Genomic DNA, 14,252 nt, shown 5'->3' with positions numbered 1-14,252 from the left:
AGAGCTGGTGCAGCAGTATCCACTAATTATGGAAGAAATTGTTCTAGAACGAAGTAGCTGGTGCTCGTACCATTCCACGAGTCCGTATTCAGATCTTAAGCACCTTTCGAAGTAACTAAGTTCTACTTATTCATCTAGTTGTCCTTACATTTTGATCGATATTTTTGAGTCTTTTTCGAAGCTGTAATTTTACAAAGCCTAATCGCTTCCCAGCGCAGCATGAAGGTTCATAGAGTCTTTATTTTTGGTTCATGGAAATAGGGTAGATGACAGCAACGAAGAAATGACCAAATTACTCCTGCGCGTAAGTCTCAGCTGCACCGCCCTCCTGGCCTTCCGCGGCCTGTTGTTCAGCCAGACGCTGCTGCTCAGCAGCCTGCTGGGCGGCGATAGCCTTGGCACCGTAGTCCTGGCTGATAGGCTGGAGAACGGGCTGCTCCTCCTTGGGCTCAATGATGGTGACAGAGTCAGGAAGGGTCTTCTGAGGACCGGCCTTGCCCTCGGGGTCGGAGCCGCGCATGATCTTGACCTTGATACCAAGGACACCCTGGCGGAGGAGAACGTGACGAGTCGCCGAGTCGATGAACTCCTTAGCGGGTTGACCGGAGTGAATCATGAAACCGTCCTAAACAGAAAGGAATGTTAGTGAGCTATTTCACACACGAAAAGGCCAGTGGAAACCGCAATTCCGAATGTGTCCTCCGCGCTTGCGCATCATATCACCACATTATCAATTCTTCATTCGAAAGCTGCATTTCCACTGTAACCTCAAGAGGCCATATCAAACGTACAGTGAACTTCATGGACTTGGCACGGGCAGCACGGAGCTTTCCGGAAACGACAACCTCACAACCCTTAGCACCGCTCTCCATGATAAAGCGGAGAACACCGTAGCAGGCACGACGGACGGCCAGACCGTTGAGAAGCTTGTAGCGGAGGGATTCGCACTGAGCGACAGCGGAGAGACCGCGGTTCTGGACCTTGGCGGCATAGAGGGAAACGGAGTTCTCGGGGAACTTGAAGCGCTTCTGAATCAGGGAGGTGAGCTCACGGATGCGGCGACCCTGCTCTCCGAGAACCTCCTGAGTGTGGGTGGCACGGATGACTATGAGCAAAAGAGCCTCCGTTAGCAATCATAATTCTTTCTCACGGCAATTGCTAGTAGTCCATCGCTTCTCCATTGTCCTCCGCCCCTATCATCCTCTCGCTCTTTCCAAGAAAACCGCAGAAAAATCATTATAGAATCGGGCGAACGTACTGATGTCGGTGACGGTGGGAGTGACACGGACTTCAACACCGGAGTAGCCCTCCTCAGCCAGCTCGCGCTGGAAGAACTCGTTCAACTCGGCATAGAAGACACCGTCGGCGACGAACTTTCTGCGCTTCGAAATAGCTCCCTGGACAGCAGCCATATTTGCGATTCTGCTGATTTATTAGTTGTCGAAGAAACGGCCGAGGACGCGGTGATAGGCGGTGCACCAAGGTTGGGAAGTCGCTCGAGGTTCAGGTCAGTTTTGAGAAGTTCGGCGTTAGTGGGGAATTTTGGGTGTAGGGCTTTGCCTTCCTAATCTGGTCAGGGCAAACCCTCGCTTGCTCTCCGCCTACGCTTTCCCTGTTTAAGATAAGCCAAGACATCAAGCCCAACAACGATGACCAGGCAGTAAGGCATTAAATGTATACTTCGAGCTCACTATATTGAAGCTGATCAATGAAATTATGTGAGTGTCAAGTACTAGAATTTTATGCAGCTACTCTCACTTCCACCCACTAATGCTATCATTCGTTTCATTCATCACAGACAATCGGCCGTGGCTGATAGTATCACGTAGATCTACACAACAGTATCATAACGTAATGTAGAAGCGTAGACAAGACAGAAATCTTATACTGAGGGTCGCTGGGAAAAAAAAAAAAAAAAAAAAAAAAGGAAGACATCTCACATGATACTTCGATACCGGTTCCCAGCAGACCAGCGTAGGCGTATTACAACATGAAGTTGTTCCGGAGCGACTTTTGGACATATGCATGGCCCTTCACTGAAGCTCAACTCCCATCTGGCTTATACCCTCCCGGCTGTGGTTATTCTTTTTTGCAGTCAATGATATGTTCGAAATTCCCGAAGCAACTGTAGCCGTCTTACTTAATGGTGAGGGGCTCCGGTTTGCAGGTACACCGCTGCCAATAGCACGATTGGCCGATTCAAGACCAGTTAGGACTGGGGCGTGCTCTGCTTCCGAAGTCTCGCGAGTCCTGGGCTGAAAACTGCTAGACATGCGTCCCCCGTTCATTTCCGCGTCTGTCCGGCCAAATGCCTCACTCCACCATCTAACTTCGTCGATTCGTGGGAAGATCAACCGTTCTTTGCCTCGCATATTGTCGTCAATGTTAGCATCGTACTTGGGATTCAAGAACTGTTCTCGGCGGGCAAGGAAATAGTCCCAGACACTGCGTGTGCGATCCTTAGCCTTAGATTCTACCCGCTCCTTCTCGCTATTGAAGAGGAACGTGCCATACTGGCACGAGTACAAATGGTAAAGTAAACGCCGCAGAAACCGCTCGTTGAACTCAAACCGAGACGGATACTGATAGAGCAACTGATATGTTGCATCAAGAAACTGGTGGAACACAGGACTCGTCTCTTTGGGTTTTGTAACTTCCTTCTCGGCGATAACGCTCCTTGGTGCGGAACTTGTTTTCCTAGAACCAGGATTGTCGGAATCGTACTCTCGAAATTCTCCATCTGACTCGCCGAGGGAATCACGGCTAGTGTTTTCCCGGTTAAAGAAGCCTTTTGCGCTGAGGAATGCATTTTCGATGGCCTTTCCAGCGCTACCACTTTCACTGAAACTCCGTCCAGAGTCACCTCCGATCCTTTCGTTCTCGATTTGGAACCATTTCTCGCTGTTTAGGTGCCCAGCCCTATGGCGAAACATGTGCCCGAAGGAAAGCCAATCCTTTTCTACTAAGACCATGAAACCCTCTAAAGTGCGGTAATATGGGTCCAGGCAAAGCTGGCTTAATGCACTGAGCTGGCTTGTGCGGTCCCATCCGTCAGAACAATGAATCAGCACATGCGAGTGTTGAAGGCCGACCTGACGGGCGATCAGACCAGCACCGTCCAGAATACCCGCAATATGCTTCAGCCAGCCGCTTTTTGCGAGCTGGTCCCTGTTTGGACCTAGCGGAGTTAAGTCAGAATCCTTAAGCGTCTCTATCACCTTATTTAACGAGTCCCTCATCACGTGAATGTTGTCAATCCCAAGATAAGCCTTCGTCGCAAACCGGTAATTGTCCATATTTTCAGAGCCAAGGCCAACAGCCTGCATGGCGAGTGCATTGACTGTCGGTCTCGCATCAACGATCAGGTTATGTTGTTGCGCGCCGTATATATGAGGTTTCCCTTGTGCCTCTTCATCAAACGATGATACTAGCTCGGCTTCTAACTCTTCGGCATTTGTAACGTCGGGCCAGCTTTGGCTACCAGAAAGTTCACCTTGAGTAGATGTTGAGGTTTCATGTTCCAAATTCGGCGGTGTGGCATTCGCAAGTGGTCTTTCTGACCTTGTCGTTGCAAAAATCGCAGCCAGCAGCTTCTCATCTTGAATGCTTCGATTCCCACGGAAACCCACGAGGGGCTGGGAGCTTCTGGTGATAGAACAATTATTGACAGGGTGGAGATATGTCAACACTGGTATCCGCGCGCGAGATCGATATCGTCCGGCGTAATTGATCGTATTATCCGAAATGCTTGAAGGCACAGCAAACAGAGCAGGGTAGGTCGGAGAGAACTAAAATACAGCTGAGCCAGTGACGCGTCAATGGCCGTGATACACGTACCCCGTAATCAGAATTTATGTGCGAAATGCGCCAGCCGTGGCCGTCGCCGTTGATGCCTTGGCGGGCCAGCTCTTTGATCGCATCGTAAAGCTCCCAACCATTGAATTCCCGCTCAGGAGGGGGGGGCTGGTAAGTAAAGGCATAGAGCTTGTCCACGCGTCCTATCTTGCAGGTCCACGTTTTTATGCTCTCATACACGTCCCTGGCCTTGCCCTCGTTCGCAAAATAAAAGCAGATAAAGTTGAAATCTCGACATCGCAGACGAATTGACGATGGTTGGCGGGATACGGCGGGTGCTGGGCGATACGTGCAGAAAGCAATAATAGGATATGTTATCCAAATCTCTTTAGGTCTTACAGGTGCGCCCTGCGCCTGGACATTGTCGAGCTGTGGAGGGATGGCGGAGAAGATGATATGGTGCGGGGTTAGGTGAAGGGTGCCGACGACTTGCTCACCACGGCGTGCTAAGGTCACATCTTCAACCTGGACATGTTGGAAAGACGTTAGGGTCCTGAAAGATAAATAATAACTCTGTTCTTGCGGATAGTGTATTGGGATACCTTAGCGACCCGTGTTTTCTCCATGCCTTTATCACTAACGCGTTGGCCTAGCTTTCATGGCTGGTGTACGGGAGCCGGATAGGCCACTTCTGCTCAGGAGGAAAAGCTAAGGTATTGGAAGAGAAGCTTTATAAGAATAATAGTGTACGCTCAAACAAAGGTATGTCAACACAAGATAGAATTTGCTTTCGGTGTAAGATCAGATCAGGACGAGAAGCACGGACTCGGTCAAATGCGGGCCGGGGGGACTCGCTAACAGAAGGCGCGGCTACGTCAACACCTCAGTTCTAACTACCTAGGCTATACTCTACTCTGTATACCAGGAAACTAACATTGTTAAAATTTCACCTCCATCTTAACATTAAAGTAAGTCTTACTTTGTTAAACTCCTGTTATTATCTACGAACAACTTGATCGCTCGATTTAGTACAGCGGACGAATCCAATTTATATTTCATACCCAATCATGGACGTTCCCAGCATACCCCATATGTAATGTACAAGTCTATATACAAAATACAGTCGCCTATTATGTTAGCCCAAAGGACTGCGACACGTCAATTTCAGGCTCCCACGGATCCAAGAGAGACACCACCTTGCAGGCTGTAGTGCAGAAAGAGTGGAACTCTTCTCGACCAAGCTGAGGTGAGATGGCAAAGTGTGAAACGCCAGTGCTGCTGGCGCTGTGATCGTTCGAGTTGATCTCTAAGAAGAGATCTGCCGTCGTATTCGCGCCGTACAGCCCGCTTTCGTAAGGAGCGTAGAAGAGTTGTTGACCGTAGGCATCATATTCGCTGACATGAGTCATTTGAATATCATTCACTGGTGGGTACATATACTCCCCCGTGGTCCATCCATCTAAGTCTGGTTCAGGGCCGGAGAGCCGTAAAAGGTTGTTTGGTAGCGTAATTGACGTGAAAACAGGCAGAGGGACCTCACTGTTGCTGGTCATGCTCTTATGGAAGCAATCTTGCAAGTCAGCAAGAAGTGTGTCAAGACAAGGAATCTTCTGGGACCGGGTTAGAAGCTCGTGGGCCAGCTTCCTGGTGAAACGAAGGTCGGCAGCGCTTTCCGGAAGTAAATAGTCGACCTTGTTCTCCTCCAAGACAGCTTTGGCACTACGGATATCACAATCACCTCCATGCGTGCTCACGAGCTCCAACTCGAGAGTAGGAAATACATTCGCGTGAAGAGCAGATGGCACAAGTCGGATACGATGGGAGCGTGAGCCTTCATCTATGTTTAGGGGCATCCTCTTGCGAAGGAGACGAGTGGCGCGGGGGAACTCATGAACAAAGGTCCTTGCAGGGAACATCTGTCCTAACTGAGAAGCGCTAGCCTGTATTTCCTCACTGGATGGCTCATGTGCAAAGACGCATTTGCCTAGTGTTGCTGTTATGGATTCGCGGACCTCGAGACCTGAACCCAACCTTGCAGTTGCAGGTGCTTGTCGAAGGACTTTGAGGAGTTCATTCGAGAGTGTGGGACTATGCTTCTCCATCAGATGCCCCGTATTGCGCACCAACCTTACTTCTTCATGTGGCAATTTCCATCGAAACCATAACCGCTGGCGATCATGCCATGGAGCAACTTTTTCAACTTGGATTGGTTTCATGTACGTGACGTAAGATGCAGGCTTATATGTGCTGAATGGCACAGATGGCAAGGTGGCTTTGTTGAGTGCTAGATTCAGTGTTCTTCGCGCATTGTCCGCATTTGCATGATTCTCGGCAAGGACATATAACCGGTTTGGTATTTGCGATGCGCCTCGTTCGAACGAGACCTTATACGTCGCTTCAACCCAGGATAGGAATCCAAGGCTCAGAGTTTGCGCGGCAGCTTTCGTTCTCGGATCACCTGGCGGGAGGAGATTAAGTTCTTCTGATTGTATCCGGTTGGTGTAGTCATGTATTATCTCACGGACGGATTCACATGACCGTTGTTTTCCAGTAACCCTGATAAGTCCCAGGGAATGTGTAACGTCGATCCCAGTCTCATGGAGGCTAGCCAGTTCTTCGAACGAGAAGAATTCTGAACCTATTAACAAGGACAACAAATGAGCAGGAAGGCGGATATCTAGCTGTCCAATATCATTCACGAGTCCAAGCTGCCAGCAGTCTCGGAGGATGCGCTCAATAAGAAGATCTTTGCCTTTGATATTCTGGGTCGCAGCTACCCTATCTGCAACACTTTGGAGGCGCCCCTGGCCCGTCTCTAGGAAAGGCGAAGTCCCCGGCCTCCATTTCCCTAATTTCGTCTGACTGTCATCGGCAGAACCTTCTTCAAGGACGTCAGGCTTTTCTTTCAATTTGCGAGAAAGATACTCAGATAGCTGTGAGACGGTGAAGGATTTCCGCAGGCTGCTCCGGAGATCATCCCAAGCTCCAGGTGCAAGTCTGTCTTGCGGCTGATAAGACTGGCGGAAGCTATCAATCCGATCGCTGACCACCGAGCTATCAATGTGACCAGTATCTTGTTCAATCCCGTGTAACATAAGCGGCAGGTCGCTTGGATCTTCCGTGGGAGGCCGCCCACTAGGTGCAAAGCGTCGCTTTCCTCTCTCCCGCACGACGAGGACCTCACCCGGCCGGCCTAAAGTGGTAACATCAAGCTCAAACTTTAGCTTCTTCAGCCCAGAATGATTCCTCCACTTATTCCTTTTGAGTCGTGTATTGACATTGGAAGTGGTATGGTCTTTGTGGTTGTTTCTGCGATGGTCTCTAGGGTGGTCTCTAGGGTGGTCGCTGGATTGGTCGCTGGGGTGGTCATTTGGCTCCCCAGGGTCGCTGGAGTCGCGGTAGTCGCTGGAAGTATTCTGGTATCTAACCAGAACACTACGCTGAGGCGGCGAGACACGAATTATGTTTCGGCGGCATGCTGAGAGTAACTGACAATTTAAGAGACTTCCCGCCTGTTTGGATGAATATGGAAGCATTGCGGCAGCCGGTTTGTCGATAGAAATCGTAATTTCTTCGAGAGAGTGAAGCTCTTGGAAATATATTTGCACTAACTTGAAAAGGAATAGTCTACTTCGTTTATCGATAACGATTTCATAATCACTTCCAGTAGTAGGCCAGGAAACCTAGCCGAAGGAGTAGTCCGGGGTAAAAAGGCAGGCCCAAGACACGAGAAATAAGACATTTTTCATGGTAGTATGGTCAGTAACTGGTCAAATTTATTGCTTAGAATTAACCTCCCAGCTTCGCAAGTCCTCACGGACATCAAACTCTGACAGCTCATGCTCTGTATTACGACTTCTCCAACTCTTCCCCTTGACATTGTCATAGAGCTGCCGTTCGATGCTTCCACTCTTGCCATGTTCGATTGTTGGGGAGAAGTCCAGCGCTTTGCTTCCGTTGGAATGTCGACTCGAACTCTTAGTGCGCCGTTCAAAAGTCGGAGACAGAAGGTTGCGTGACCCGCTTTGGCCAGCGGCGCCTGCGCCGCTAATTGAACGCCTATCATGACCCTCAGGTGTCTGCCCTGGGTCAAGATCGCGTTGGTCAGTTCGGCCATAACTTCCAGAAAATAAGCCTTCAATCAATTTATCCGCAGGTATATCGTCCGCGCGAGAAGTCCAAGAAGCCGCCAGGGTCCGTCGGTACATTTCTTGCAAATCAGCAACCTCCCTGCTTTGAGTGTTCATCAAGGGTATCTGGCCCGAGTCATCAGTCTCAGCTTGCTCCGAAGCCACAACTCCTGCAATGCCGCCGAAAGCCATTGCAGATCTCAAAGGCGGACTGTAGAACATCAGTAACAGCGCCCAAAAACAAGCGGACAGCAGTCGATTGACGCACGTTGTAAAGTTCCTATCTCCTTCCACCTGTTGCAGCGCTATCCCAATCTTCAGCGTGCTATTTATCTTGCTATCCTGCAACAAGTACCGTCGGATAATGCCCTGGTCGTCATCGCTTTTGTCTACATATTCGGCGAGGTTAAGTTTCACCCTTCCTAGCAAGTTTTTCTCTGCATGACCTCCGGATAAGAATTCCTGTACCACATCGAATTGTATTTCGCATTCGTGGAGGGTCTGGTCGCGATCAATAGTGATCCTAACTTGCAGGATCTTTTCGTAATTCCAGGACGCTTTGTGGTCGAGGATAAGGGCTTTATCAGTTACTCCATGATGATCGTTCGCATTTGCCGAGGGCAGTCGCCATTTAATGTAAGCTGTGCCGCTAACGAGAGGGATATTGTTGAGGTCGATGATCTTGATTTCAGAAATAGTCAGTGTTGGACAGGTCACGATCGGGAGGTGGTGAGGCACACTCGAAGGATCAACTCAAACCTAGGCTATAAAATCGGTTATCATCTCTCTGACCTAAGCAGGTAGCAAGACTTGCCCTTCTGTTTTTTGGGACTGCGCATGTCCAGGTTAGCTGCGCCAAACAATGAGGTCATTGCAGGGGGAAAGTGATTGCGGCTATTCCAGAGAGCAGAGCATACCGAATGCCTGCATCCTTGTCAAGCCTCAAAAAAGAGACTACACAACGAATCAACCCGTAAAAATCCAGGCATCTACTTGGGATTGTTTTGCGCGATGCACGCGGCCTTCATGGTATCTCGTACAAAGACGGATCCCCACAAAGCACGATAACAGTCACGTGAGAGTACCTAGCTTCGTAATCGCTAAATTTCCCGAGCCAAGTTGAAAGCTCGATAGCCCAGATATAATTCAACAATAGGCACAACCGCCAAAGACACATGGACCAGCTACCTCTTTCTCCTCCTGCTGAGTCGGCTTCTCCTGCCGACACCGGCCCTGTTCCGCTAGACTCTCCCATCCGCACAACTCCAATCCACGAGCTCCTCCCGGACATCCGCGTTCCCAGTTCGCCTCACCAACCACACCGGTACAACCCGGTAACCTGTGCACCGATTGACGCAGATGACAAGGGCGTGAGATCCGAGCTCGATCAACTGCGGAAGGACTTTCCAACACCAGATGCTGCGCTGCAGGCCCAGGAACAGGCTGCGCGCGAGTTGAGACAGAAACTGGACGATGCGGAGAAGAAGCGCGAGGAGGTGCAGAGGGCTATGGATAAGAAGATCAAGGAAAGGAATACGGAGTTAAAGGTTTTAGAGAAGTTTCAGGACGGGAAGGGGCCGGCGCTTGCTGCTACTTAATCGGAGTTCTTCTCTTTGGGATATGCCAAACCGCTTCCAGGGGTGTCCAATGGCATCTTACAGAAAGCTGCGATACTGGTGAGACCGCAGTATAGTGCCATTTTATGGGAGACCATGTCTGCATCTCGCAATGGCGATCCTGTTAGCTTCCGGCTTGGGATATCAGAGTGACTCGGCTATCCCGAAAATTGATACTCGCAGGAACGAACTGCTGGACGATGACGTGCCTCATAAGAGCAACTACTTTGGATGATTCCAATGGTGCTTCATACCGAGGATACTCCGGGGATCTGAACACGAACCGTCAATATAGGAAAAGACCGTCCGCTGCATTATCCCCCGGATCCTTCCCTACTCAGCGGGGAGATAGACCGATATTGGTGCCACAAAATAGCGATATCCGATCCTCTGTGCTTGACTCAATATGCGCGCTCTCTAGTGCTAGGTGACGGCTTTTCCAAACATGCAGAGCGCGATAGCTACACTTGGTTCAGAGGGTGCTCATGACATTGTAGCAAAGGACCGGTACGCTGTACGCTAGTCTCTGGTGTAGCAAGGCGGCCGAAGCTGAACTTTGATCCGACGATCAGTCCATCTCTATATCATTGTGCCAAACCGCGGGCTCCGGTGAACGGCGACCAGTATTGTTCCTGGTGCGGTGCTTGAGTTCAAATTCGATTCATATGGACAATATCACAAACTACGAGTCAGTTGAGTGCAAACGTCCTGTCTGTGACAATTTTACGAAATACATATGCAAGCACGCCGTTGTGACAGCAAGTCTTCAATATGGAACAAGCCAAGTCAAGAGTGGAAGTAGATTCAAATCATTATTATTATGACGTATAAATCTTGACATATTCATCACGTCGGAAACATATATCCATATACACATGTAAATGAAAGTCGTCGCCCATTATTCATGGCCTAACAGAAGGAACAAAAAGATTTAACCGATTCAAAGGTTACCCAGGATCTGAACCAAAGCAGGGAGCAACTGGAAGGAAAAAGCATGTTAGCAAATGTTTTTCTGGAGATCCAGGGGCTGTTCAAGGGTTAGTTCTTACCTCCGAAACGTCCTCGATCAAAGTCTGCGTCTCGTTGACGAACTTCCTGGACAACAAGTCATTGGCATTGCTAAGAAGACCGCCGACCTGGGCAAGAAGTTCGGGTGTGATAACAGGCCCAACCTCGTCAATTAGATTCTTCGTCTCATTGACGAAGGTAGGCGTCAAGAGACCTGTGGCATTTCCAACCAAGAAGGACACATTGTGAAGGAGGTTAGGGGTGATGGCGGGGCCAACATTGTTGATCAAGTTCTGAGTTTCCTGGACGAACTTCTCAGTGAGCAGCTTGTTGGCGTTATCCAAGACGTCGCCAACTTCGGCAAGGAGATCGGGTGTAATGACCGGCGAAATATCGCTGATCAATCCGGACGTCTCGTTGACGAACTTGGGCGTGAGGAGGTTGTTGGCGTTGGTGAGCAGGCTGCTAATGGCGCCGTCCTCAACAATGGGGCCGATTTCGGAAATCAGGCCGCGAGTGTCCTTGACGAAGTCGGCTGTTAAGAGGTCGTTGGCGTTGTTCAGCAAGCCGCCGACTTCTTTGAGAAGCTCGGGCGTGATAACAGGCGCGACCGCTCCAATGAGGCCTTGAGTGTCGTCCACGAAGTCCTTCGTAAGGAGGTCGTTGGCGTTGCCTAGCAAAGTGGCGACCTCCTTAAGGACATTGGGAGTAAGGACAGGGGCGACGGCGCCAATGAGGCTGCGGGTCTCTTTGACGAAATCTGGTGTCAGCAGGTCGCCCGCGTTGCCCAAAAGTCCGCTGATCTGCTTGAACAGTGATGGGCTGAGCAGAGGACCGACCGCCTCAATTAATCCCTGGGTGTCGTTCACGAATTCTGGCGTCAAGAGGTCGCCGGCGTTGCCCACCAAGCCACCAATCTCGGCAAGGAAGTCCTTTGTGATCACCGGTGAGACCGTATTGATCAATCCCTTAGTGTTCTTCACGAAGTCTGCGCTCAGCAGGTTTATAGCGTTCTTAACTAGGGTGCTGAGTTCGTGCACCAAGTCGGGAGTCAGGAGAGGACCAGCAGCCTCGAGCAATGATCGGAGCTCCTTCACGGTCTCGGGTGTCAACAACTTGTTGGCGTTTACAATCAGCGCGTTGACCTCCTTGACAAATTCGGCTGTCAGAAGATCGTTGCCGTGCTCCAACAGCGCAGAGATCTGCTTGAACAAATCCGGCGTCAACAAAGGAATGACGTTGTTGAGCAGTTGCTTAAGCTCCTTAACCATCTCCGGCGTCAATAGTTCGCTTGCGCTGTCAAGAAGGGTCTCGAGCTTGTTGATCAGGTTCTTGGTCAGCAGGCCAGAAGCAAGGTCAATCAGAGACTTGGCCTGTTCGGTGGTCTTGTCATCAAGCAAGTAGGCGATGTGATGGAAGAAAGATTCAATATCCTTGATCAATGTGGGCGAGAGTAGGCCGGTAATGCCCGAAAGAAGATTTCCGATATCTTTGATCGGGTTTCCAGTGGTCCCATCTGGAATGAGGCCTTCCAATACGTTATCATCCTCTCCCGAGGAAGTAGAAGTCGCCGTGCCTTTAGGGCTGCTGGTGGTCGTCGGCGGATCGGTTGCTGTACTTGTTGAAGCTGAAGTTTCGGGAGCAGGAGCGGTGTCGTCAGAGGGAGCAGCAGCCTCATCAGCATTGCCGGCGCTCGAGGAAGGAAGAACGGAGGACAAGACATCGTCTAAGCCGCTCCCTTGCTCATCAGTGCTCTCCTGGCTTGCTGTGGCAGCTGGGGCACGTGTTGTTGTTTGTGGTTCATCTGCATTGGTATTCTCCTGCTGCTCAACCTGGCTGCTTGCAATCGGCTCAGACGCCACAGTCGCCGTGGGCTCTGGCGCAGATCCTGTTGATACCTGTGCAACAGTCTGCTCCTTCGGCTGAACACTTTCCTGCGAGGATGGGGAGGCTTGAGGGGCGGGCTTTGCCAGCGCCGCACTCGATAGCACGAACGCCGAGAGAATTGTTGAGAAACGCATTCTTACTTTCCGTCCACACTTCACAGGGGATTTCAAGCAGTTGACAGCAGGAAAAATCAAACTCAGGACAGGGGGCGAAGAGGAAGCTGTCCTTTATACTGCAAAACCGAATTGGGGCTTTTAGGGCCCAAATGTCCCCGCTTGCTCTGAGTCCCCTGACTATCGACTGTCCGCTTACTGGAGACTCTGGAGTAGGTCTAGGGCGGCATTCCCCGCAAAGTGAGGTGATATCTTGCCAATCTCACTATTTTCCTTGTCGATAATTCCCTGTTTTGAGCCCCCAATCCTTTTTGTGTGCTTAGTTCCGTCTCCGAACTACGTCGACGCTCGATGAAGTCGACACCCAACTGGCCTAACGGGGCTCATTCCTCTTTAGCACGCGGTTATTAGGATCTTCCACCGATCTAGACGGCCACCATGTCCGGGGGTGCGCGACTATTACCCAGTCAGGCAAGGTACGGGATGACGATCGTCGAGTATAGGCTATAGATTAGCAGGAAAGGCTGATTGAAGTAAGCCATCGTTATCAGCCCAAAATCGCTTACACGATCAACTTTGATGCTTTAGAGACAGGCTCTCTTCCGCTGCTTCGCGAAGGTTGACATCTACAATAATAGATTAGGCAATCATTGCGAGTAGTACCGTGTTTCAGGGTGCCTGCAAAGCTGCGTATTTAGCGGGATCCCGAATCCCGACTGAAAGCGCCTGGCCCCTGTGCTCTAGTTTGGACGCTACCAAGAAAAAGGAAGGATTGGCAGCTCCTCGCCCGAGCCCCGAGCCACCGAGCCCAACATCTCACAGCTCGATGTTCCAGCTATGGAACCTACTATACGCTTAGTTTATCAATGCGTAAAAATACTGTGATCATTGGCAGTGGAAGCGTTGCCCCTACTTTGAAATTTTTGCTTTCAGCGTGACGGTTGTTGGCCTATGGCTGCGGCTACGTTCCTCGGAGTCGGCAACATATCGGAGACACACGGTAAGGTAACAGGAAGCTTGTCTCTGGCCGCAATTCCGTGGCTTGACTGACAGGGTAGCATTCTTGAGCTTGTGATATCTCGGGTTGTATCGAACATTAGAATGGGGTCAACAATCGTAGATTGTGAAGGCTTGAAGCCTCGGTGGGACCACCAGGTTTCTCACAAATTAGTTTTTAGTTGCTCCACAATGTTAAGCAACATCGGCTGTCGAGCTCGAACCATCGAAGGCACGCTTTTCGGCTGCATGTGAAAGTAAACAAGGGAAACCTCCATGTCAAGCAGCAAACGTTCATCGGAACTTTCCTCTTCGCCGGAAGCTTTTTTTGTTGCTTCTGGCAAAATGTCAACGGCTCGCGCATTGCCCGTCCACCACTGGCAATTGCTGGTCACGCTCACACTAGTTTGCGATCGGCATTTGTGATATTCGGTATTGGTTAGATTCTCGGCAAGTGCCCCACAAAAACTCTTGTTTTGCCCCATTGGAGAAGCCGAAGAAGACGGCGATTGGGGTACATGCCGAAAAATGCGAGGTGATCTTCTCCCTCGCTAAAAACGTGACCCGCCCCCGACACCCCAGAACGCGAATCTTGAAGACAACGAACGGCAAAGACCGCAAACTTGGGGGGACATGGAGAATTCCTATACATCACCCCAAGCAGTCTCGGGTTGGTAAACTCGGCACACATTTATATTATCAGTCCT

General features: G+C 50.3%; 6 protein-coding genes across 6 annotated transcripts; 1 reads left to right on the top strand and 5 right to left on the bottom strand.

Moving 5' to 3' along the window:
• Positions 1–170: 170 nt before the first annotated feature.
• Positions 171–1,522, bottom strand: BDW70DRAFT_126457 (40S ribosomal protein uS3). The gene is made up of 3 exons (XM_073735092.1): positions 1,259–1,522; positions 792–1,105; positions 171–625 (listed from the first exon to the last, which is right to left on the bottom strand). The coding sequence occupies exons 1-3, from the start codon at positions 1,410–1,412 to the stop codon at positions 293–295; spliced, it is 801 nt and encodes a 266-aa protein (XP_073600492.1). The 5' UTR covers positions 1,413–1,522; the 3' UTR covers positions 171–292.
• Positions 1,523–1,997: 475 nt separating this feature from the next.
• BDW70DRAFT_126455 (phosphatidylinositol-3-phosphatase YMR1) lies at positions 1,998–4,583 on the bottom strand. The gene is made up of 3 exons (XM_073735091.1): positions 4,398–4,583; positions 3,838–4,320; positions 1,998–3,788 (listed from the first exon to the last, which is right to left on the bottom strand). Exons 1-3 carry the CDS (start codon positions 4,419–4,421, stop codon positions 2,034–2,036), a joined length of 2,262 nt encoding a protein of 753 aa, XP_073600491.1. The 5' UTR covers positions 4,422–4,583; the 3' UTR covers positions 1,998–2,033.
• A 274-nt stretch (positions 4,584–4,857) lies between these two features.
• On the bottom strand, positions 4,858–7,335 carry BDW70DRAFT_167511 (putative respiratory complex assembly protein Rmp1). The gene has a single exon (XM_073742242.1). The coding sequence runs from the start codon at positions 7,329–7,331 to the stop codon at positions 4,926–4,928; it is 2,406 nt and encodes an 801-aa protein (XP_073600490.1). The 5' UTR covers positions 7,332–7,335; the 3' UTR covers positions 4,858–4,925.
• A 136-nt stretch (positions 7,336–7,471) lies between these two features.
• Positions 7,472–8,943, bottom strand: BDW70DRAFT_126451 (N-terminal C2 domain-containing protein). The gene is made up of 5 exons (XM_073735090.1): positions 8,843–8,943; positions 8,740–8,756; positions 8,666–8,689; positions 8,194–8,606; positions 7,472–8,136 (listed from the first exon to the last, which is right to left on the bottom strand). The coding sequence occupies exons 1-5, from the start codon at positions 8,853–8,855 to the stop codon at positions 7,572–7,574; spliced, it is 1,032 nt and encodes a 343-aa protein (XP_073600489.1). The 5' UTR covers positions 8,856–8,943; the 3' UTR covers positions 7,472–7,571.
• A 137-nt stretch (positions 8,944–9,080) lies between these two features.
• BDW70DRAFT_36899 (uncharacterized protein) lies at positions 9,081–9,632 on the top strand. Its single transcript, XM_073743851.1, has one exon. The coding sequence runs from the start codon at positions 9,101–9,103 to the stop codon at positions 9,521–9,523; it is 423 nt and encodes a 140-aa protein (XP_073600488.1). The 5' UTR covers positions 9,081–9,100; the 3' UTR covers positions 9,524–9,632.
• Positions 9,633–10,423: 791 nt separating this feature from the next.
• On the bottom strand, positions 10,424–13,106 carry BDW70DRAFT_36908 (uncharacterized protein). The gene is made up of 2 exons (XM_073743852.1): positions 10,591–13,106; positions 10,424–10,520 (listed from the first exon to the last, which is right to left on the bottom strand). The coding sequence occupies exons 1-2, from the start codon at positions 12,568–12,570 to the stop codon at positions 10,482–10,484; spliced, it is 2,019 nt and encodes a 672-aa protein (XP_073600487.1). The 5' UTR covers positions 12,571–13,106; the 3' UTR covers positions 10,424–10,481.
• Between the last annotated feature and the right edge of the window lie 1,146 nt (positions 13,107–14,252).

The sequence above is a fragment of the Aspergillus foveolatus genome, assembly GCF_047715535.1.
Source record: "Aspergillus foveolatus strain CBS 279.81 unplaced genomic scaffold BDW70scaffold_2, whole genome shotgun sequence".
NCBI classification, from domain to species: Eukaryota; Fungi; Ascomycota; class Eurotiomycetes; order Eurotiales; family Aspergillaceae; genus Aspergillus; species Aspergillus foveolatus.
This window is presented reverse-complemented; position numbering and strand designations above follow the sequence as displayed.